The following is a 26190-nucleotide window of genomic DNA, read 5'->3' on the forward strand; positions in this document are numbered from 1 at the left end:
TAGCTAAAAATATTTGTTTTCAACTCATTAACTTCAGATTTTAATAGAAATATATTATTTTGAAAAGTCAAGCTTCTCTACATATAATCAGTGGTGGCCAGTCCGTTCGTAATTGGTATTTCTTTTCGTTAATTAAGACCTGTCCATTCGATGATGATGATTCATGTGACATTAAGGTACAATTTAAAAAGTGTATCAAATCTATAAACATTAAGAGAAAGGACAATTTAAAACATGCTGATTTTGTAACTTTTGACAACATTTTGTATTTTAAATATAACAAGGATGACAACATCCATAAAAGCGAAGCACTGAAACGGTAGGACAAACGGACATTAACACTTGTATAGTATCTAAACTGAATAATCAGAATTTAAAAGTATAAGAGCCGAAGCAAAATTGTAAGTAAATTTGTTGAAAAACTGCTTGAAGCAGGATAATGTTTATGGACATACTTATATTTTTGGACTTGATTATAGAGTTGCTTCGCTTATAATATTGTTCTATGTTGTCCCAGGAATCAATATACCAAAAATCAGATCAAACGGATAATTAGAACACTTGAAAATTTGTTGTTAAAAAAGTAGAAAAATCAACATGTTTAAAATGGACGTACGGACATTCTGGTAATGATTATAGAGTTGCTACGCTTTCTAAATCGTACCCAACTACTACAGGAATCATCATGCAAAGTTTGAAATCGATAGGACAATTCTAACATGCCTAAATTAACGAATAAAAGCTATCTATCTCGGACGGACGTACGGACGGACGGACGGACGTACGGACGGACCGACCCTAATTATAGAAAAGCTTCGCTTTTAAAAATGTATATTTTTATGGATGTTGTCTTCTATTTTTAAAAATATATTAGCTTGTTTATTTAGTTTCGTTATTTCTTTCAGTGTTGGAGAGAGCGAGGGCGAGGATTCTGGTAGTATGAGTTCCTATTGTAGCAGTATTCATTCTCCATACTCTTCTAAACCTGGTTCCAGGTATTAGCCATCTATCAACTTATCTTTAAATCCATCTATCTAATTATATGTTTATATGTCTATCTATCTATTATCTAAATGAGTTATTATTGTAGCAGTATCCATTCTCCATACTCTTCTAAACCTGGTTCCAGGTATTAGCCATCTATCAACTTATCTTTAAATCCATCTATCTAATTATATGTTTATATGTCTATCTATCTGTATATCTAAATGAGTTATTATTGTAGCAGTATCCATTCTCCATACTCATCGAAACCTGGTTCCAGGTATTATTCATCTATCTATCTATTTATTTATCAATCTATCCACCTATCTTTATATACATCCAGCTATCTATCTATTATCTATATATCTACATGAATCTATCTATCTGTTTATTTATCAATCTATCCACCTATCTTTAAATACATCCAGCTATCTATCTATTATCTATATGAATCTATCTATCTATTTATTTATCAATCTATCCACCTATCTTTATATACATCCAGCTATCTATCTATCATCTATATGAGTTCAAATTGTATCAGTATCCATTCTCAATAGTATTCTAAACCTGGTTCAAGGTATTAGCCATCGATCCACCTATCTATAAATCCATCTATCTAATTATATGTCCATATGTCTATCTATCTATCATCTATATGAGTTCATATTGTAGCAGTATTCATTCTCCATACTCTTCTAAACCTGGTTCCAGGTATAATTAATCTATCTATCTATTTATTTATCCATCTATCCACCTATCTTTATATATATCCAGCTATCTATCTATCATCTATATGACTTCTTATTGTAGCAGTATTCATTCTCCTTACTCTTCGCTGGTTCAAGGTATTATTCATCTATCTATCTATTTATTTATCCATCTTTCCACCTATCTTTATATACATCCAGGTATCTACCTATCATCTATATGAGTTCATATTGTAGCAGTATTCATTCTCCATACTCTTCTAAACCTGGTTCCAGGTATTAGCCATCTATCCACCTATCTTTAAATCCATCTATCTAATTACATGTCCATGTGTCTATCTATCTATTATCTAAATAAGTTTAAACTGTAGCAGTATTCATTCTCCATACTCTTCAAAACCTGGTTCAAGGTATTATTCATCTATCTGTCTATCTATCTATCTGACCATCTGTCTATTTGTCTATCAATCGATCTATCTATCTATTCATCTATCTGTATATCTAAATGAGTTCATATTGTAGCAGTATCCATTCGCCATACTCTTCTGTACCTGGTTCCAGGTATTATATATCTATCTTTCCATCTTTGAATTCATCTCTCTAATTATGTGTTCATAGTTCTATCTATCTATTATCTAAATGAGTTCTTATTGTAGCAGTATTCATTCTCCATACTCTTCTAAACCTGGTTCCAGGTATTTTATCCATCTATATTTATATCCATCTATCTATCTATCTATCTGTAGTGTCTATTTATCTATTTGTCATCTATCTAGCTATCCATCCATCTATCATCTATAAGAGTTCATATTGTAGCAGTATTCATTTTCCATGCACTTCTAAGCCTAGTTCCAGGTATTAGCCATTTATCCATCCATCTTTATATCAATCTATTATCTATTATCCATAGATAAAGAACGGTCACATCTATCCTTCTATCTATATAGCAATCCATCTATCAAATCATCTAATTATCAATATATTGCTTTATCTATCCAACCATCTATCAAATCATATTCATCTTTCCATCCTAAAATAATCCATATATCCATCCATCTAACCATACATCTATCTATCCATCCATCTATCTATCCAACTATTTATCAAATCATTCATCTATTTTTCCATTTTTCCATCTATCCATCCATCAATAAATTCATCCATTCACCAATCCATCCAACAACCAATCCATATATCTATCCAACTATTCATCTATCTATCCACACATCAATTTATTCTCTATTTATAAATTTCCAATTCACTCATCTATTTATCCATTTTCCATCCATCTATCAATTCAACTATTCATCAGGTCATTCATCTATCCATCTATATATATATATATATTAAGATTGGCTCACCCAGTTCGACGTAGTGAGATAGTAAAAAAATCACATATATCTATCTATTCATCTATCAATCCAAATATTCATTAAATCATTCATCTAGCCATCTAGCTATCCATCTCTCTATATATTCATCCATCTAGCTATGTGTCTATCTTTCAACATATCTATTCATTCATCCATCCATCCCTCCATCTATCTATCCAACTATTCATCAAATCATTCCTCTATCTATCCATTTTTCCTTAGACCTATGATCTATTCATCTATTAAGAATGGCTCATCCCGTGCGAGGTAGTAAAATAGTGAACGGTCACAGCACTCCAGAGAATAAGAAATACTACAGAGCAGATCCTATTGAGGTTTCAACCAATGGAGAAATTGAGAACGGACCTATTAACATTAATAGGACCATTAGTATGAGGTAAGAATTATAGTTAGTAGAGTAGCTACTATATGATTTACTTTGTCTGTCAGTACATAACTGTATGAGGAAACTGTGATTTCTTAGCTGCTATTCCAGATAGAAAACTGATTTTTGATTTTTTTTATTTACCAAAGGTTTTATGATTTTCTATTATTTATCATATCCTTTCATCGTTTTATTTTTTATGACTCTTGTACATCTGTTTGTCCATCCGTGATTTAAATCACTTTTTTCATGAATATTGTCAATACTTTTTTTATTTTATTTCATTTTGAAACTAGACAAAGAACACAAAAAAATAATTGAGTCTAGGGGCGAAGCTGTAATAATTTTGTTTTTGTTTTAATATGATAGACAGACGGACAACAAGTTATACAAAAACAAATTTTATAATAGATACGCTTCTAATTATAAGCTGGGGATTCTAATAAATGTAATTGGCCAAAATTATTATAATAAAGTGAGATTTGTCCTAGTCATTCTAATTATGGTTACGTAACATATATACTCATGAAGGGAGAAGGTTGTTTGGACTGTTTTATTACTCTTGTCCCAAAAATTGTATTAAAAAGTCGCTGGCTTGACAACTTTTGGGACTATTTGAGTTTTGCTTGGTTGGTTCATGAAGTTGAGTATCCAAATGATTTAAGAACTAATTATAATCTACAGAAGTGATAATTTTGTATATCATCATTGTACATCAACTTATAGGCCATTGTCTTATCTCTTTAGATCACTGTATATTCTATGGCGTACAGGGGGGGGAGGGGTTGAGATAAGTAAATGGTGCACCTTATCTCCCCCCCCCCTAGCCCCTACTTTTAAAAAATTTATACATAATTCTAAATGTATTTGATTACTATTAGACAATTTTTTTGGGTTGCATATGTCACAAGAATATAATTTCCAAGTCATCATATATAATAACAAGGATGTAAAATGCATTAGTAGTGAAGCAAATGATATTTTTGTATTAATAGATGTCTATCTTAAATAACAGCTGAGTTACCAATATTTTACCTGCAAAATTCCTATGACTCTTGTAGCATTACCGACGGACAAATTAATGTAGAATATATGTTCATTGGCCAATGGAATATCCAAACAAAATGTAACAAATTTTTATAGGTGCCTAAAAATTAAGTTTACCCATAATGTAGCTGACGAACATATGGACATTTAAAATTATAATTAGCCTCGCTACAAAAAATAACACTTGTATAATGCGAAATATGTCGTAATCATATGATGAAGAAAAATGTTAAATTAATCATTTTTATGTTTAAATCTTCAATCTTAAGAAAGAGCTGGCAATTTTGGTGCTTTACCTCAAAGTGCCTAACAAGCACTCTACGCCCCTCCCCCTATTTTTTATTTTATTAATTGAATAAATAATATGTAAAGGGTTAGTTTTTTTCCTAATGCGAAAAAAAACTACCTATCCCTCTCTTAATAGGGGGGTGCCTCGTGTTCGACAAGGCGACAAGGTGAAGACTACGCCCATGGAAGACTCTAGGGCACCTATGATAAGGGGGGGGGGTAGAAGTTAATTATTTTTTGGGGGAGATGTCATTTTTTTATTTGGAGGTTGGTGATTCCCTCCCAAAAAATAGTTAAGAACCTTCCTTGGACCTATAAGAAGCCTCACTGCAAAGAAGAACCATATAGGTTCAGTGGTTTTAATTTTAAATTAACTGTCTAAAAAAAATTGAGGGAATTTTTTTTTGTTTTTTGATGGGCTTGTTGTACTTGGTGTACCACCCCCCAGAAAATAGCTTAAAACCACCACAGGACCAGTAGATATATTCCCCGGTGAGTAGAATCCAATAGGTTCTGTGGTTACAGATATCTTAATCTTCAGACGGACGGACGGACAGACATCAAGCTACTTTGTATTATAGATATAATCTTTATTCTAGCACACTGAGTTTGAATGAGAGTGCCAAGAGTGCAAGTGTAACAGCAAAGGAAATTCGTGCCATCACAAACAATTATCAAGCCCTACTTAATAAGGTAAGCTTCATCATAGCAAGGGGGGAGTGGACTGCTTTGGACTGAAAATTACACTGGTACTCAAAGTTTTAAACCCCTGTTAAAATTTGGGTGCTTGTATTGACTTGTGACGTGACGGCTAAAGGTAAAAAAACGGCAAGGTCTATAAGAAACTGTGCATATCTAATCTGATTTAATGATAAAAATAGCGGCAGCCGTTGCTTTATAAACTGCAATGTAAACTGACGCGGCAGCTAATTTAAAATTCTAGTGAAATTTACAACTCTTTCTTTATAGGGTCGTCCGAGCTTTTTATTTTTAGAGGGGTAAACTGAGGGTTTTCATAGTTTTGAGGAGGTTTATCTATTTTTAAAAAGGATAAAATGAAAGGTTTCATCGATTGAGGGGGGTAAAATCATATATCGTATCGTTTTATATCCAGTTTTCTACGAATATAAAAATGTACAATCATAATATTCAAACTAGTTTTGTTAGTCAGTGCCTTTGGCATCTCGGGGCTAACAAAACAGGTTTTAATCTTATAATTGTACATTTTTATATACACGGAGAGCTGTTTATAATACGATGCGATAACTAACTATTCCAATTTCAGGCTACAAATGAAATACGAAATTTATCGTCTGAAAAGGCGCGGCTGGAAAAAGAAATGGACAAGCTACTGCATGCAAATCTTGAATTGGCTACAGAGAGTAAAAAGTTGTTAGGTAAGCATTTATTTTCAGCAGCGTAGCTGCCTTATAATTGGGGCATATTCGTTCGTCCGACTGTCAGTTAACAGTTGTTGTTAGAGGTGGAATGTTTTAAACTATAAGAGGAAATAATTTGCCTAACCTTTGATGCAAATTTTATACGTATGTAAATAGAATAGTCTTTACGGTTTGGCTTCGAAACCACTTGATTAAAGCCAGTTCTCAGCCATACTGAAAAATCATGCATAGCATCGAATTACGAACAATTTTCCACAAATATCGAAAAAAATAAAATTAATACTAGTTTCAATCTTTTATTTTGCATTTAATAACCGCAGAAAGCTGTCTATTATACAATGCAATAAATAACTATTACTACATAAAGTTATGGGTTTGATTAATCCAAACTTTACTTACTTTCTTTTGTTTGAAGTAAATGAAAATTCGTGTTATGTAAATTGACCAATTTTAACAACTAAAAATTGTCAAAGTAAAAATTGCAATACAGTAGTTATCCTTTTTCTAATTGTATTACATTGCATATAATATATCTGTGCAATTTAAAAACCGGATAGTGATGATATTGAAGATTTTTTCTCAATTGACTGGCAGATTTTTTCTATGGATTGACGCAATCAAATCAATTTATTTTGGCGCATTTTTGCACAAATTCTAATGCTTTTACAATGAATGGTAATGGTATGGATATAAAACAACCAAATAATTGAGCTTGATTCGAGGGCTCTTAAAATGCAAATAGAGGGCGTTTAATGGGCTGTTTATTTTACTGGTTCCCAACGTTTGATGATAACGTTTTCCCAGAAGGGGTAATTTTTTGCATCATCATTGGGGATATACATCAATGTATAGGAAATTGTCTTATCCCTTTAGATCCCTGATTAAAATGTAATATGAAAAGGATGTTAAAATAGGAAAAGAAGATATGACACTAGAAGCCACGGTCAAAAAGCAATACTTTGTTTTAAAAATTTTGCTATATAAATATAACAATTTTATCATATTTATGAAAACAGCTACAAAATTATCAAATTTGCATTTGTAATTTTTTTGTACCTCGTATTGTAAAGGGTATTGTCTCTAAGGTATTTTGAATATTTATAAGTTACATTTTAAAACTGCAAAACTGTATTTCATGTGAAGAGAACTCTTACCATCCAGTATTTTATCTTTGTCAATCGGTCTATCGGTATATTGCCACAAAATCCTATTATATAAAGTAGTAAGATTTTTTTTGTCTGAAGCTTAAGATCTTAGTAACTAATTAACCGATTGGTTTCTCTGTTTTTAGAAAGCTTTACATAGGTAATGTGATGTTTTTAGGCTATTTTGTTTTCAGATTTAAGTCTTCAAGGGGTTTTAAGCTTTTTTCTCGTATTCATTCGAATCCGGTGGATAGGAACCGGTTCTCATCCATACAAAAAAACTATGTCTAGCATCTTATTATATCCAGCTTTCTACGAATATAAAAATGTACAATCATAAGATTAAAACCAGCTTTTTTAGCCCGTGCCTACGGTACCTAGGGGCTAAAAAACTGGTTTTAATCTTATAATTGTACATTCTATTACCGCGGAAAGCCGTTTATAATACGATGCGAGAAATAACTATTATAAGTGTGTCTTTCCATTTTTTGTGCCTTGCTACTTATGAATGTTGTCATCCTTGTTAAGATTTTTTTTTAAAGCGAAGCCTTTTTATAATTAGGTTGGTCCGTTGAACCGTCCGTAAGTCCCTTCGTAACGGTTAGCTTTTTTCATTGATTTAGACATGTTATAATTGTTCTTTCGATTTCAAACTTTTCAAAATGAATCCTATAACAGTTAAGTACGAATTAGAAAGCATAGCATCTCTATAATCAAATGCTAAAAATGTAAGAATGTCATTTAACAATTTTTCTTTAATAAAACAGTTTTGCAACAAACTTACTTACAATTTTGTTTATACTAATATATTTATATTCTGCCCATTGAGTTAATTTTTGTTTGACCTATCGTTTAAGAACTTCACTTATATGGATGTTGTCATCCTCGTTGAGATTATTTTCTTTCTTTAGAAGAGCAAAGAGAGTGGCGTGCAGAGAGATCCGGGCTTATGAAGGCAAATAAAGAATTTGTTGAAGAGGTAAGTTCGGACCATTTATTAAGAAAACATTTAGTTTAAAGTTTTTTGTCATTCTCATATTAAAAGCTCTTCTACTGGTTATAGAACATATTATGACTGAGGAAAAAATATACGTCAATTTAGGTTGCTTACATAGACATAATTTATTGATCAGTTCGTACATCCAGTAGAAGTGGAGGGGATACTTTAAACCCCTTTTGCGATGGGGTTATTTTAGCCAACTACAAGTATCACTTTAATATGATAATCCGGTCTGAGATCCGATTAAAGAATATACTATGCTTTTCTATAATGGGTCGGTTCGTTTGCAACGAATAGCATATTGTTAATTTTAGGGTTGGTCCGTCCGTACGTCCGTAACGAATAGCTTTTTTCGTTAATTTAGGCATGTTAGAATTGTCCTATCGATTTCAAATTTTGTATGGTGATTCCTTTAATAGTTAGGTACGATTTAGAAAGCGTAGCAACTCTATAATCATTTCCAAAATGTCCGTACGTCCATTTTAAACATGTTGATTTTTTTACTTTTTTAACAACAAATTTTTATGTGATCTAATCATCCGATTGATCTAATTTTGGTATATTGATTCCTGGGGCAACAAAGTATAATGTAATAAGCGAAGCAACTCTATAATCAAGTCCTAAAAATGTAAGTATGTCCATAAACATTAACCTAAATCAAGCAGTTTTTCATCAAATTTACTTACAATTTTGCTTTGACTCTTATACATTTATATTCTGATTATTGTTAATGTCCGTTTGTCCTACCGTTTCAGTGCTTCGCTTTTTTGGATGTTGTCATCCTTGTTTCTTTATGATTGCCAATGTTGTTTTCTCATTTGTTGAGTGGAATTCGCCTGTTCTTATCCTTGTTTAATTTTAAAAATACAACAATAAAATTAATGTAATAAATTTTTTTGGCTCAATCTTTAAAAATCAAAATCTTAATCATTAATGGATAAATTAAAAATACGTTAATTCTTTACTTTATTTGACAGAATTTTGTACATTTTCAATTTAAGGAATAAGTGCTTATAATAAGAGTTAGTAAAAAATTTTCTAAAACACATTGTGATGTTTTAGCATTTGTTTGTTTTTCGGTATTTGTTTTACTTATAACACCTTTTATGCCTACTTTTATGTTTTTTTAATGCCTACTCATGATTATGCGTTTTTTATACAGTGTGTTTTTTTTTATGAGAACTTAACTGAAAGCAATTTTACCCCACTTATAGTTATCAGAATTTAATGATTAACGGCTTATTTTCTTCGTTTTTTATAACCATTTATAGAACATCAAAAAAATCAAAATTCAAAACTTAGGTGTCAACATCTAAAAATGGTTTTAGTGCATTTTTCTTAAGCTCAAATCTTCTACCCTTTGCAAGAAAATATTGGATTTTTAGTAGTCGACTTTAGGGGGCCAGTACTCCCTCCCTGGGAGATATGGCCTTCAAACTTTGATATGTTCTAGTACATGTCCCCAAAAGTATCTGTATAAATTTTTAACTCTGTATCTCAATTTTAAAGCATTTTGCAGCCATTCTTGCAAAGGGTAGAAGATTTGAGCATGAGAAAAATGCGCTAAAACCATTTGTAGATATTGACACCTAGGTTTTGAATTTTTAATTTTACTGTACTTTTTTTACTAAAATCTGAAATATTTTTTTGGTGTTCTATCAATGGTGATAAAAAACGAAGAAAATAAGCCATTAATCATTAAATTCTAAAAAGTTTGCTTTCAAAAAAGTTCTCATAAATAAAACTCACTGTATAAGGTCTATAAATTTGTAGGTTTTAGCTTGTTTTAGCTGCGTTATCTTTGAACATGAACATAGTTTTCCTTGCTTTACAGATTAAAATAAATAAATAATGCTTCTCTTATAAAAATGCTAAGTTTATTTAAAAATCCATATAAATTATATGACATGGTAATTTTCTTCCAAAAATAAGTTGTAAAAGGCATTCAATTTTCCAAAAAATATACGTCATAAGGACCTCTTATACCATTGTAACAACTTAAAGAATTTACCTATATTTTCAACAGATTTCAATGAATCAATTTGCTAAATATTGCCAGAAAAATAGATATATTCAAAGAAAACGAAAGTTTTTTGAGACAAATCTGCCATTCTATATTTTTCACGCCCTTCTATTAGAGAAGAATCATCTTTCCGCTTCAAAACTATATATAAGTTTTCATTAAATTAATTATTGATAAATGGAGGATGGGGGTTATCGTTATATTAACCAGCTGGGAGAAACATCAGGGTATGCGATAATCTATCATAATATCCACTAATTCTATATCCATTAATATTGCTAGGTTGAGAGATTATATATGGAGAATTTGTCATAATATCCATTAATTCTATAACCATTAATATTGCTAGGTTGAGAGATTATATCGTCAAGAAGAATCTTGGGAAGTGGAAAAACAAAAACTCGATGAACAAATTGCAGAGCTTCAGGTAAGATAGATTGATAATAAGTAGATTGATTGATAGATAAATAGTAAGATACATGGTTAATTGCATAAACAGATGGATATAAAATATTGTAATAGGTCGACAGACAAACAAATTAAGAGATTGACGAGTAGATTGTGGATATATTGATTGATTTATTGAATGAGAATTGGACAGAAAAAATTAATGATACTTAAAAAGAAAGAAAGACAAACAGATGGATAGAAACATGGCTAATGCTTTAGGCGGCAGATATATAAATGGATAGATGTATAAAGGAATAGATAGATGAATATACATTTTGATGACATAGTTAGATGAAGAAACAACTGGATAGATAGACAAATAATGTATGTAAGTGGCAAAACAGAATGAAAAAATGGATGGATAGATTTATCTATTTATTATAAAGAGAAAAAGACACAAAAAGGAATAAATTAATTTTTTTAGGGAACATTATTACAACAGAATAAATCCTGGAAAGAGGAGAAAAATAAACTAGGCAAGAAATGTCATTTTTATAAAAAAAATTATTAATCTTACTCCTGATTTTTAAATACGAACATTTCTTAAAAGCTGTTCAAAACAGTTAAAAAGTAGGCTTTTCTATTAATTGAGAAATTACTTTAGAAAAAAAATCAGAAATCTGAAACTTAAATTTTACAGGTACCCAAAGTTTTTTTTTTATTTGCTTTCTCGTCGTTTGACGGTCCAAGAACTTGGGTATGAATTAGTTGGTTCAAAAATAAAATTTTTCAACTTTTCAACCAATTATTTGAGTCTCCATGTTATATATCACCCATTGTCTTATCTCTTAAGATTTCCAATGTTTAAAATGCATAGCTGCTTTATAAGTGATTGTGTCCCACTTGCACTATTTCTCTAACTCCTATGATGATATGCCAAGGGATAATTAGGGATAAGACAATGAATCATAATTTATGCAAATCCTCAATGAAGATTTGAACCAACGAAAAAGAAAACATAACTATAAAACTTTGGTTACCAGCGCAATTTACAGTACAATGTACCCTCCCCCCCCCCTCCCCGACTATGCATCAGCTTATATTCTTACCCTCCTTTATGTTGATACTTTGCTATTTATAAAAGCGAAGCTTTTCTATAATTAGGGTCGGTCCGTCCGTACGTCCGTAACGGATAGCTTTTTCCTTTAATTTAGGCATGTTAGAATTGTCCTATCGATTTCAAATTTTGCATGGTGATTCCTTTAGTATTTAGGTACGATTTAGAAAGCGTAGCAACTCTATGATCATTACCAAAATGTTTGTACGTCCATTTTAAACATGTTGATTTTTTTACTTTTTTAACAACAAATTTTTATGTGATCAAATCATCGGATTGATCTAATTTTTGGTATATTGATTCCTGGGACAACAAAGTATAATGTAATAAGCGAAGCAACTCTATAATCAAGTCCTAAAAATGTAAGTATGTCCATAAAAATTATCCTGTATCAAGCAGTTTTACAACAAATTTACTTACAATTTTGCTTTGACTCCTATAAATTTATATTATGATAATTAAGTTCTAACACTATACAAGTGTTAATGTCCGTTTGTACTACCGTTTCAGTGCTTCGCTTTTATGGATGTTGTCATCCTTGTTTCTAATTATTCCTACATGTACATCCCTGGATCCCTGGAGAGAAAATTGAGTAAACCGCCGCCTTGAAACCTATCTCTCTGATAATCTACGATGGTCTATCTGTATAGTAAATTATCCAATAGGTCCACCAGATTTATTTTAAAAGATTTATTCAGCTGCAATTGTCCCTTTTATTGAATTTTGATTGGTTAGTTCCAAACAATCAGTATATATACATTAATTTTAATTTACAGAAGGGGTAATTTTGTTAATTATCATTGGTGATGTATATCAGTTTATCATTATCTTATCTCTTAAAAAAGCTAACTTTTTTAATTTTAAAACTCTTGTAAACCATTGTTAAACATTTTTTTATAATTACAGATAAGGTAGAAAAAGTATAAATATTGAAAATAATATTTGTTTTCCAATCTTGTATGTTCAAGAATCCGTGATTCCTTATTGTTGTTCAATCCAGGAGTTTAAGGATAGGATAATGCAAGATAATTTGTTCTCCCTAAGATTCTAAAGTTTGGAAGCCCGATGTGTTTTTCGATAAGCAGCCTCAACCAATTAGCCTACAAGTAAAGACATAATTTGCGGCTACAAGTCATTGACTACAGGCTGCCAATAAATGTAAAGAATTTTCTCGTATTCATTTGAATCCGGTGGATAGGAACCGGTTCTCATGAATACGAAAAAACTATGTCTAGCATCGTATTATATCCAGTTTTCTACGAATATAGAAATGTACAATCATAAGATTAAAACTAGTTTTTTTAGCCGGTGCCTTCGGCACCGCGGAAAGCCGTTTATAATACGATACGAGAAATAACTATTCTCGTATTCATTCGAATCCGGTGGATAGGAACCGGTTCTCATCCATACGAAAAAACTATGTCTAGCATCGTATTATATCCAGCTTTCTACGAATATCGAAATGTATAATCATAAGATTAAAACCGGTTTTAATCTCATAATTGTACATTCTATATCCGCGGAAAGCCGTCTATAATACGATGCGAGAAATAACTATTAAACAGTTTCATTTTGATAACCTTTTTAAAGATATGTCGTAATTATGTCAGCAAAAGTATGCATATTTATTATTTCAATAGATTGTCGTTGTTCGATATTATGTCAGCCTTGTCCACTTCCTGAAAAAGTCAAAAGTGAATATTGCTAAAAAGATTTTAAAAAAGCATATCGATATTATGACAGTTATTACCACTTTTTGTTGAAGCCATATAGTCGACATAATCCCTTGCAATTGCCTGCTTTTTAAACAAGGATGACCAACATCCATAAAAGCGAAGCCTTGAAACGGTAGGACAAACGAATATTTATACTGAAACTGTGTCAGAACTGAAAAATCGGAACATAAATGTATAAATGTCGAATAAAAATTTTAATTATATGTATTTGTTGAAAAACTGCAGAAATACAGGATAATGAAGGACATACTTTACGTTTTTAGGACTCGATTATAGAGATGCTTTGCTTATAACATTGTACTTTGTTGTCGTAGCTATCCGTTACAGACGTACGGACGGACCGACCCTAATTATAAAAAAGCTTCGCTTTTAAGAATGGGTTACATAGTTGGAATTAAGTAATTTAAACCTACTTTTGCTAATGTAACTTTTTCCTACATTCCTAATTTTGAGGGGTAAAATACATATTTATCCAAAATTTATATATCCTTGTTGTACCTATTCAACCATCCATCACTTGTCATTATGACTCCATTGTTATACTGATAAACATTCAATAATTAGTATACAATTCTTAAATTTTTAATTTAGCTAAAATTAAAAGAAAAATTGGCTATTGACAGGGATGTTGGCGGATTTTTTGTTGTGATATGAGAGTTTTACCTCTCCCCATGGATACTCTACCCCTCACTGCTTTAAAAAAATTTCCTTTGGGGTTTTTTCACCTTTTCCGGGGAGGGAGGGGGAACTGGACTGTTAAATTTGACCGGTACCTTATTTTTCATTTTCTCTCTTATGTTTGCCAGATTAAATCTTGATTGGGTTGTTCAAACTAGCAGTATCTATACTTTTCCACCATTAAGTTTAATTTAATCTTTTAGAGTAACTTAGAATATATTGGTATTTTGTGGTCCAAAAATAGTTTTAAGTGAAAGTAAAGTTCTTTTAAAATCCAAACCTAATTTTAACTAAATTTATTTGTTAATTAAGTGAGCTACAAATTAGCTGACGACAAACTTTAATTAGTTTTTGATTGGGGTTTAATTATCAAATTCTATAATTACTCATTTTAATTGGATTACACTGTGGTGTTTATGTATTATTGCGAATATAGCGTATCCATTGGTTGAATGGGATGTGACTTTTTCGATTGCAATCAAAGATTGCGTCATAAGCAAGCTACAGCACTAGAACCAGAACGTCAAAAGGGGAATGCCTAGGCCATAGATAGTCACATACACTTTTTTTAAAAGCGAAGCTTTTCTATAATTCCGTATGTCCGTCCGTCCGAGATAGATAGCTTTTATTCGTTAATTTAGGCATGTTAGAATTGTCCTATCAATTTCAAACTTTGCATTATGATTCCTGTAGAAGTTAGGTACGATTTAGAAAGCGAAGCAACTCTATAATCATTACCAGAATGTTCGTACGTCCATTTTAAATATGTTGAATTTTTTTACTTTTTAAAAAAACAAATCTTTATGTGATCTAATTATCCATTTGATTCCTGGGACAACAAAGTACAATATTTTAAGCGAAGCAACTCTATAATCAAGTCCTAAAAATGTAAGTATGTCCATAAACATTATCCTGTATCAAGCAGTTTTTCAACAAATTTACTTACAATTTTGCTCCGAATCTTATACATTTATATTCTGATTATTCAGTTCTGAGTCTGACACTATACAAGTGTTAATGTCTGTTTGTCCTACCATTTCAGTGCTTCGCTTTTATGGATGTTGTCAAATGATTTTGTTCATATGCTTCAAGAGTCTCCGCCATCATCTTCAACTGTATCCTCATCAAAACTTGAAAACGCTTCCTTATATTTCATTAATATTTGCTATTGTGTCCTTTTGCAATTATGAATCACTATTCACTATGAAGAAAAACTAAGTAAAGAAAAATAACAATGCCGCTTAGAAAACTTTTTTGTTTTATATTTAAATAATGTTGCAACACTATTTTGTCTGTCCCGAAGGATCTCGCAAACCGCTGAACCCATATTGTTCTCCTTTACAATGAAGCTTCTTATATGTCCCGGGAAGGTTTTAAACTATTAAAGAAAAATACTTTTTTTACTCTTTTTAAACCCAAATTTAAAATGAGATAAGGTCGAGCGTTGAGTGCCCCTAGAGGCTTCTAGGGGGCGTAGCTGCTAGTTAAAAAAAATATTAATTATAAAAAATTATTATAAGATTAATCTTTTCCTCAAATATAATCTAGAGGAAATATAATTTATCCCTCCATTGTCCTATCCCCTAAAGTCTTCTAGATTGTATGCATGGAATGACATTAAAAAGTAGCTGATTAATTAACTGTCATAGATTTAGGATTTGCACATAGAAGGTTGGAATATTATAGTCTATTAAAATTTATAGCTCATGATATCAGGAATCCAACGAGAAAAGACAATGCCCGATAAAATTATACACATCCCCAATGAAGATGCACAAAATCACCTCATCTGTAGATTAAAATTAGTGGTTGAAAATTTTGAACACTAAACTTTATGAAACAATTATTCAAAATTCAATAAAAGTCCCCAAAGTTGTTATTGTAACAAACAGCCCAATGTCTCCTCCCTCCCTGCATATTGGTCCTACATTATTTTCATTTATAATTGATCATGGAATTTGGTAGGTTTGCTTAAATTGCATTTAGACCACAAACAAACTTTTTGATACTTAATTTTGGCCAGGTTAGGTAAGCAAGGGTTAGGAAAGCTCCGCAGAGATAGTAGCTTGTTTGCATATGAACCGTGCTAGATATATATTATTATTTTTAGTAGCGAAGCTACTCTATAATTCACCTTGTCCGTCCGTCAGTCCGTCCGTCAGTCCGTAACGCTATGGGGGAAATGGGATTTACTCAGCTCCTGTAAAAGGTAGAATGCTGAATTTTTTTGACAACGTTCCCATCATTAAGGAGCACAATTAATTATAAAACATTGATGGCGATAGGACCACTTTTTAGCAGGTTTTAGGCTATTTTTGTATTTCTCACATTTTTCTCTATATCTTCAGTGTTTATGGTGCGATTTTCAAAACTTTTTCAGTTATAGATATTAACATTAAATTTCCAGTTGTTTAAAGAAAACAACTATGAAGGTTAGACTGCCTTTAAGCAGGTTTTAGGCTATTTTTGTATTTTTCACATTTTTCTCCATATCTTTGGTGTTTATGGTCCGATTTCCAAAATTTTTTAGTTATAGATATCAAAATTAAATTTCCTGTCCTTTAAAGAAAATAACTATGACAGCCAGACTGCCTTTCAGCAGGTTTTAGGCTATTTTTGTATTTTTCACATTTTTCTCCATATCTTTCATGTTTATGGTACAATTTTCAAAATTTTTTCAGTTATACATATCAAAATTAAATTTCCTGTTGTTTAAAGCAAACAACCATGACGGTTAGACTTCCTTTTTGCAGGTTTTTGGCTATTTTTAAATTTTTCTATATCGTTGATGTATATAGTCCGATTTTCCAAATTTTATTAAGTTAAGGATTTAAAAATTAAATTTCCTGTCGTTTTAAGAAAACAAGAATGGTGGTCAGACTGTCTTTTAGCAGGTTTTTGCTATTTTTATATGTTTTACATATTTCCCCATATCTTTGGTGTTTTTGGTCCAATTTTAAAACTTTTTTGGGATATCAGTATCAAAATAATTTTTCCCATTGTTATGAGCATCTTTTATGTAATTTACTTTGACCATCATCATTATACAAAATAAGACAGGGTTTCTTGTTTATTTTCTCCAATAAATCAATTAATGAATACACTTTAAATATACGTATATGATTTTTTTGTGCTTCGCTACTTATGGATGTTGTCATCCTTGTTTTAAAATAAGTGATATGTGGGAAGGGGCGGGGGTGGCTTATTTATAGGTTTGAGTGAAACTATATGGCTGTAATTTAGGAGAATCAACACAAAAAAATAAACCTCTACCTTTCATAGCATCTGAGAAATTTTTTTTACTCAGTTAAGAGATGGATTTACTTACAGTAGATCGACTCTATAGGATCTCGTTTTTTCTATCAAACTTTTTGTAGTAAAAAAATGTATGAAATATTGTAACAGGTAGGTAGAATATCCTTGAGCCTACCTACTAATGATAAAGCATCCCAGAAATTTAAATTCCAAGGTTGCTCCGTCTGGGAACCTTTTTTCAAGGGTAGAAACATTGGACCATCATGTTGTGACCAATTAATGCAATTCTAAATAATAAGTTAGCCTTTTTTGGTTATGCCTCTTTCTGTTTAAAATAGCAAAGCCAATAGAGAAATGTGATTTTCTTGGCTGCTGTATCAGGTTGTCTGCTGGTTTTTTTTTATGAATACACCTTTGGTCCGTCACTTTGTCATTATTAATATAATAGTTATTGATCGCGCCGTATTATAACAGCTTTTCGCGGATATTAAAATATTCACTTATAGGATTAAAACCAGTTGTGTTAGCCCCGAGATGCCAAAGGCACGGGTTAAGAATACTACAGTAGTTTTAATTGAGATTGTACATTTATATATTAGTAGAAAACTGGATATAATACGATACAATACATGATTTTTCAGTGTGGCTGAGAACCGGATATTAATCGGTTTCGAAGCCAAACTGGAAATGGTATAATAGAGAAATGAATACTAATAAATGGTCATTGAAATATCTAAATTATTTACTCTTCTAGGATTTTATATAAAAGTAAAATTCATTGTTGATTATATCTTGATTCTAGTGATTAACGGTCTAGCTAATTGAAATAAGCATTGAGAACTCATTATTCTTATTTCTTAGTCCTTATCATGTTACTTTCCTATGCAGGTCTTCCTTTAAGTGCTTAGTGAGCAAAGAACCCCCGCCCTCCATTGAGATGAATTTAAAATTTTGTTTTTCGTATGTGGTTGTGTTTTGCCTTAGGTTAGGTAATATGGGGTACATGGTTAGGGCCCCCACAGGGGTTAGGCACAAAGAAAAAAGTAACTACCTCTTACAATTTTAAAATCAAAGGGGGTAAGGATTCTTTGCTCGTTAGACATTTGAGGAAAAGTACCAATTTCTTTTCAAATATCAAGTATAAACGAGGATGAAAACATCCAAAAGCAGTGATAAAAGATTTTAATTTCTTTTTGAACATTTTTTGTTGGTGTGACAGGTATGCAAGAATAGTAAATGGAAAATATTTTAATCTATGCTGTAAAATTCCATATTAACATCAGTTTGTCCATACTTATTAATGCCTTATTAATCCCCAAAGATGTTAACAAATTTACCCCTTCTGAAATACAAAATTTTTGTTTTGAAAGTTTGAACACAAATTGTTTTAAACTAACTATAGTCCAATAAAGGTACCAAAAGTATTTCAAGCCAACTAATTAGCAAACGTATCTATAAAACTTTTGGTACCAGTAAAATTTTAACCAACAAGGAACCATTAACAAAAATGTTTAACCAATACAAACTATTTTTAAACCCTTCAAACATTTTGGGCTTCTTCAACCAAATAAATTATCATATTAATGCAAAGGACTGCCCTTGAAGGTGTGGATTCAGGGAAAAGGCAACAGATGATAAATTAACCCACACCCCCCCGTCTCCCCCAATATTATGCACTAGATTCTTATGTGAATTTACTGAGTTGAATATTATTTTTTCTTGTCCTATCCCTAATTGCCCTTGAAATAATGTTTGCAAGGCTAAAAAGAAAATTAATGATTGGGGCTAATGTTTGGTTTTAGCGAAAACCAAAATTGGGTCTTTTAAAATCAGGCGATACAAAATAGATCATTTTTATCACTTTTTCTGTTACTAAAACTATAGCTATCTATCGCTCTGTCATGCTCTATCTTTTTTGCCTTATTATATTTATCTTTTCAATTCAACACTTGTGGCTTCGCCCCCAAGACTAAAGGAGCTTCGTCTTGAGAAAGCGTTTAGATATAATAAAGATATTGGGTCTATTTTTATTATTTGTAGTAACTTACCTTCCCAAAATTAATAAAAAGAAATTATTTAAATCTTTTTGCAAAATCAAACCTAATTGCATTAGCAAAATCTTTCGATAGAGACCGACCGACACAATCGCCATCCTACCTCTACAGTCCAGGGATATAAAGGGATAAGGCAATAGTCGATAAATTGATGAACATCCGCAACGATTATACACAAAATTACCCCTTCTGAAGATTAAAATAAAAAGGTTAAAAAGTTTAAACAGTTAACTTGATAAATCAACCAACCAAAACTCACTTAATTAAGTCCCCAAAGTTGTTATGTCAACGAATAAAGCAAATGTTTTTATAAAACTTTTGGGACAAATGTAATAAAAAGCCAATTGTCCCCTCTCTCTCTCTCTCTGTCTTCAATGCCTTTTCTTAAAGCCCCTTGTGAAAATTTAAATGCCTAATAACTATTGAGCATACATACATACTAAGTTGTTAAAACAAAGGAAGTTGTAATATACAGTGTGCAGTAACAGCCGCATGTTATCGTATTCATCATATAGCCTAAACAAACTCTCTCCATCAGTCCTTCCAATCTAAATACACTTCTCAGCTACACCCGTCTACCTTTCATAATATCAGAAGCACTTAATAGATAATAATTAAAAAGGCCGTTTGATTATGAGAATTAAGCAGAGGTGGGGAACGGTTATTTGTGCTGTTATTTACTAAGTATATTTGCGATAACTTTTATTTAATAGATTCTTCCAATTTTTAACATTTACAAAACAGCCTGCTTTTTTGCTTCAAGATCCATGTCAGATCTATATAGGAAATAAATGTCTATAAGTGAGCTCAAGTTTTCCAAGGAATAAATGTTCAAAAATCATAGTGCTCCAATAATCCTCATTAAACTCTCATTGACCAAAGCGATAAAACCTTTATTCTATTTGTTTATGGAATGAATAAAGTTTTTCAATCCATGTTGATATTTGAATTACATTGAAGTATTTAATCTTGATTTAATAAACAAAAAATATACGTTCCTAATATAGAAAATCAAAGAAAACTCTGTTTTAAAAGAATTCGATTGTGGCGACACTTCCGTAGTGTTCAAATATCAAAACTAAAATTTTAATCATATTAACCCTTTGGTGATGGTAATGTAAATAAAAAATATAATTGAAGAAATCTTTTTAAAATCATTTAAAATATTAAATATTTACTTCTTTCTTTTAGATAGTAATGGCGAGGGAGGAAAATTGAAATAGATAAATAGATATGTACTTGTAGAAAACTAGCCAATAGTGAGATAGTTATATCAAGCCAACTCTAGTAATATTATATGTACATTTTGATTGTTTGACTATAATACACAAGTGACTGCACTCCTAGCATTTAGTTGCTTCCTATTCGAAGATTAAGAAATTGGCAGAAAATACCAATACTTGAATCCAAAATAAATTAGCCTAGAATATTCCAGGCTTCCCCAAAATGGAGAATCCAATCGGTTTTCGAGATCGTAAGCTTCAAACAAAAATCTTACTATTTTATATAATAGGATGTGAGTAAGTGATTGAACATTGTCTAATGAGTTGGGTTGAGAAAGTGGTTGGTGTTAACATAAAACGGCTGGAAATTAAAAACTGTTTTTACACCACCTCCCCCTCCCCCCCATTGAGGTCTCTAGAGGCACTCAATAGAAGGAAGGATTTTATTTTTAACTGGAACAGAGTCATAAAATAAGATAATAGAACAGAGCCTAGTTAAATTTTGGAAATACTAAAAAATATGCTATCAATATTTATATTCACTACTTTTATCAAGTTTGGGAAAACGTTCAAAGCATCCTTTATGTAATGTGTAATATTCAATATTCACTTTAAACCATTATAAAATTTAATGATTTATATCCTTTAATTTGAAGGATTTGTGTTAATTTATTTTGTTTAATTTAGGTATTATTTATTTGAAGGGATATAAGATAATGGACGATAAATTGCTATTTATCCTTAATGATAATAAACAAAATCACCCCTTCTGTAAATTAAAACTATTGGTCGAAAAATTTGAACACTATGTTTGTTTATCAAAATCAAGATTTAAAAAGTCCCTAAAGCCAATTTTGGGGACTAGAATAATTTACAGTACAAATTTATATTTCGCATGAATAATTTAAATTTTCATGTTATATCTCATTTGCGTTAAGTATTGTTTTTGTAAAGGGCGTTATAATTTTAAAGAAACATTAGGTAATAAAAAAAATAGAAATACATACATATATATCAATGTTTAACTAAAGTTTAAAATAAAATTAAATTTAAAGGATTTTTGCAAATATTTTGAAAGATTTTTTGTACATAATAATTTTAAAAATGTATTAATGTTCAATATCCATATGAAAATAAATAGAATAGGATGACAACATTCACAAGAATCAAAATAGGTAGATTAAATAAGAAATTAAAGAAATACCTATTAGTCATATGAATCTTCTTTTGAAAGTTTAGCAGAGTGGTTCACTTTGCCCTGTACAAAATTCTTTCCTTCATATATTACCTCTTCTGTAGATTAAGAATATTGGTTGAAAAGTTTGGACACTTCTAGTTTGAAACAACCAACCAAAATTTAAAAAAAGTACCCAACATTTTAATCAAGTGAATGATATTTGTAAGAGAATCGTATCCCATCTAAAACTGTTTGAAAAGACTTGAGGTGCAATGGAATAATATGTATAAATGTATTCGTTATTAAAAAAAATAGGCGATTTTGATTTATAATAATTAATTTAAAATTACATTTCTTGCTGCTAACAGATAACAAGATCGACCAACTTGTGGACTCTGTGAAGATACTGACATTTGATAATGATAAACTAATACAGGTACAATTATATAAATAGGCAGAAGGATAGATAGTCAGAAAAATTTATTATAGATAGATACTTTTTAGTCAAAAAGATAGATAGTCAGAAATATAGATAGATAGTCAGAAATATAGATTAAGAGATATAAGTTTTCCGGAATTGTAATGTAGGGAGTAGATTTGAAATCTGCATCAAATTTTAAGGATTTTTTATAAAATTCGTTTTTTGTATAATTCTTTATCTAAGAGCGGAAATACAAATTAAGTTAATTAATTTTGGCATCTGTGATTGGTGGATTTAAAAAATCTGCGCTCTGATTGGATGTCGTACATCATTCAACCAATTAGAGCGCAGGTAGTTTAAAATCCACATATCCTATTGGTCAAAATTAATTAACTTAAAATGTATTTTCGCTTTTAGATAAAGAATTTTACAAAAAACGAATTTTATAAAAAATCCTTAAAATTTGATGCAGATTTCAAATCTACTCCCTACATTACAATTCCGGAAAACTTATATCTCTTAATATAGATAGATAGATGATAACCTATAGAGATAAGTAGATAGTAAATATACAAATGGATAGATAAATTGATAAATTTTATAAAGTTAAACTCCTGGATGCTGCATTTGGGACAGAGCCACTAATAAAAAAATCTAGAATACAAAGTAAACGATGTCTATCTGTCTGTTTGTTTGTCTGTCTGTTTTTTTGTTTGTAGCGAAGGATCTCGCTGACCGCTGAACCGATCGGGTTCTTCTTTCCAGGGTAGCTTCTCATAGGTCCCGGGAAGGTTTTTAACTATTTTCTTAGGGGGTGTGACACCCCCTACCCCCCCCCAAAAAATAAAAAATTTCACCCCCCCCCCCGCTAGGGGCGGAGCTGCTAGTATTAAATAAAATAATACACAAGTTACACGGACAGATAAACAGGTGGCTGGATGACTAATGTATGATAGAAAGATAGACAAGTAAAAAACAAAGACAGCTTAGAAATGTATAGATTTATATAAAAAAGATTAATTGATATACTGCCGATCTAAAAATAATAAGCATAGCATTGTATTACAGATAATTATCCACAAATAATAAAATAAAAATCATACAATAAATCATTTAACAAACAATACTTGTTTTATTTTATCTTATAAGTTTTCTTTTAATATCCGCGGAAACCTGTCCATAATAAGGTGCGATAAAATACTATTTCTATTTATTTTTAGGAAAAAGAATTAGAAAGAAACACAGCCTCCCGTTCTAGTCAGGAGATCAAAGATGAATTTGAACAAAAAGTTATCCAGCTTGAAGCTACTATTTCTAATCTACAATCACAAGTAAATATAGATAGATAGATAGAAATTACTAGCAAGATAGATAGATAGATAGATAGAAAGTTAGATATATAGATTGATATATGGAAATAAGCTTGAAGCTACTATTTTTAATTTACAATCATAAGTAAAGATAGATAGATAAAAAATAGCTCAGTGGTAACGCACTGACTTACGGTGATGAGAGTTCGAGTTCTAGTCCCCATGTGGCAACTCGAATTTCTCAGTTGAATACATTCACGCAACTTCCCCTGGTTGTGTAAGAAGGGGATTATTGAGTAAGTTTGGATACTTAATAGTCAAGTACATAATATCAGTACTACCCTTATCCCAAGCTCCTCTGCGGAGAGCGTCATTCATTACGGTGACTTAATTTGGGACACCTGTCATACTCGGCGAGGGTGAGGTAATAATGAGTAGCTATCATGAGATAGCGGGTCAAGTCATAATGTGCTTGAACGTGGAGCTTGATAGCCCTAGTGGCTATACAAAAGTGTCTCAGCCTACTCCATGACTACTTAGGTCCAAACCCTAAGAGACTATGGCTAATCAATCAATCAATCAATCAATCAATAAAAAATACCCAAAAACTGCTAGATAGAAAGACACATTAATATGGCATTTTTAAAACAAAATATTGAGCTTGCAGCTACTTTTTCTAATCTACAATCACAAGTATAGATAATGATATATAGATCGAACTAGATAGATAGAAAGTGTATATTAGATAGAGGGACTGAAGTTCAATTTAATAAGTAGATTTTTTATTAAGTATATTCATTTTCAAGCTATTATTTCAAATCGACAATAAAAGAAATAAAAGATAAACTTATAAAGATAAAAGGTCAGAAACATATATATTGAGAATTGTAGATAGTCAGAAAGATAAATAGCCTGAAAAAAAATAGACAAAAGGATAAATAGATGCTATTTAGATAGACAGAAAGATGGGTAGCAAACAAGATAGATTTTTAGAAATATAGATGATAGTTAGAAAGATAGAAAGATAGAAAGTTAAAAAAATGGAAATTTCAAATATAATTTTTAGATTTTGGAAAGTTATGGTAAAAAATCCTAGATTAAAAAGAATTTTTCCCCACCCACCAATGATTACTTGGACTAGGCCAAAAAATCTCAGTGAATATTTAATTCGAGCCAAACTTCCTGTTTTAAATGATCGAAAATCAGAGAGAAAAAAGATTGGTTTTAAACATTGTAATAGAAATTGTAATCTTTGTAAACATTCACCCAGATTTGCAAATTATTTAACATCATCAACAACAAATGAAAAGTTTCCTATTCTCTCTAGTATGAATTGTTTATCTTCTAATGAAATTTATTGTATAGCATGTGTTAAACAATCTGGCAATTGTAGACTAAAACCACATTACATTGGCAAAACAAAAAATCGTATTTGTGATAGATTTAATGCCCATAACAGTTCCATTAAACCAAATTCAACCAAAGCTGTAGGTATTCATTTTTCTTCTAATGGACACCAGCCCAATGATTTTCAAATGGTGCCATTAGAGCAAGTGCAGAGTAATGACCCTTGGATTTTGTTATCTAGAGAAAAATATTATATTCATAAATTTGACCCTGTATTACATATTAGAATGTAAAATGCAGTTGCAATGTTTTTAAAAAATGAAAATAACAACCACACCACAATCCCCTCTTGCTACGCCCATTCAAAATCTTCAACCCTTTCTTTCAGCTGTTTTTTTTTGTTTGTTTTGAAATGGTCTGCTGTTAGACCATAAATAGATATGTAGCGGGAGTGTAAATATGTTTAAAATGTCAAAAAAGTTTATAGGTATGTGTTTTTATTAATATGAATTATGAAAATTTAATTTTAACAGCATTTCTAATTACATAACCTTTTATAAAGATGCGATGCATCTCTACAATTCTTCAAATTAAAAAAGAAAAAAAGAAACGTTAAATATCTTATTCAGATTCTTCAAAAATAGACTTTTTGTATGTATTATTTACTGATTTGTGTTTTTTTCCTTTACAGGACGATTGAGAATGATAACCTTAGTTATTGAAATATATATATGGCCTGTACAAAGATGTTAGTTTGATAAAGTAGTCTTGGGTTGAGATGGATCAATAGCTTTTTAAAACAAAATCCAGAAAGATAGATAATAGATGACCACTAATATCTATCTAACTATTTTAGTTACAGAACGAGACAGCAGAGAGGGAGAAGGTAGAAATAGAGTTGGAAAACCTCGAGGTTGACCTACAAGAAAAGAAAGCTGCAAGAGAGAAAAAATTTGAACAGGTTTCAATATTTTATTTCCAGATTAATATTTATCCCTAAAGGCTCTCAGCCGGCTCCTAATATATCTAGAGGACTTGTAATTTCTATGGTGCTTCCTTTTACATAAAGTTTTTCCTACTATAACACTAAGCAAATTATTTTTTGCTTCCTCTTTATTTAGCCACTT

The 26190-nt window shown here is 30.9% G+C and overlaps 1 protein-coding gene across 2 annotated transcripts in view; it reads left to right on the forward strand.

Moving 5' to 3' along the window:
• The window catches only part of LOC145306430 (uncharacterized), a 44145-nt gene that overhangs the window by 13362 nt on the left and 4593 nt on the right, over positions 1 to 26190 (forward strand). For both annotated transcript variants that reach the window (XM_080148525.1, XM_080148526.1), the window contains exons 2-11: positions 906 to 995; positions 3315 to 3464; positions 5387 to 5480; positions 6073 to 6184; positions 8244 to 8311; positions 10705 to 10782; positions 11230 to 11281; positions 22354 to 22421; positions 23627 to 23737; positions 25920 to 26024. In XM_080148525.1, coding sequence (XP_080004651.1) covers positions 906 to 995; positions 3315 to 3464; positions 5387 to 5480; positions 6073 to 6184; positions 8244 to 8311; positions 10705 to 10782; positions 11230 to 11281; positions 22354 to 22421; positions 23627 to 23737; positions 25920 to 26024 — 928 coding nt within the window. The remainder of the gene's footprint in view (positions 1 to 905; positions 996 to 3314; positions 3465 to 5386; positions 5481 to 6072; positions 6185 to 8243; positions 8312 to 10704; positions 10783 to 11229; positions 11282 to 22353; positions 22422 to 23626; positions 23738 to 25919; positions 26025 to 26190) is intronic.

Source organism: Acartia tonsa, chromosome 14 (genome assembly GCF_053477335.1).
Source record: "Acartia tonsa isolate MP-2025a chromosome 14, ASM5347733v1, whole genome shotgun sequence".
In the NCBI taxonomy this organism is placed as follows: domain Eukaryota; kingdom Metazoa; phylum Arthropoda; class Copepoda; order Calanoida; family Acartiidae; genus Acartia; species Acartia tonsa.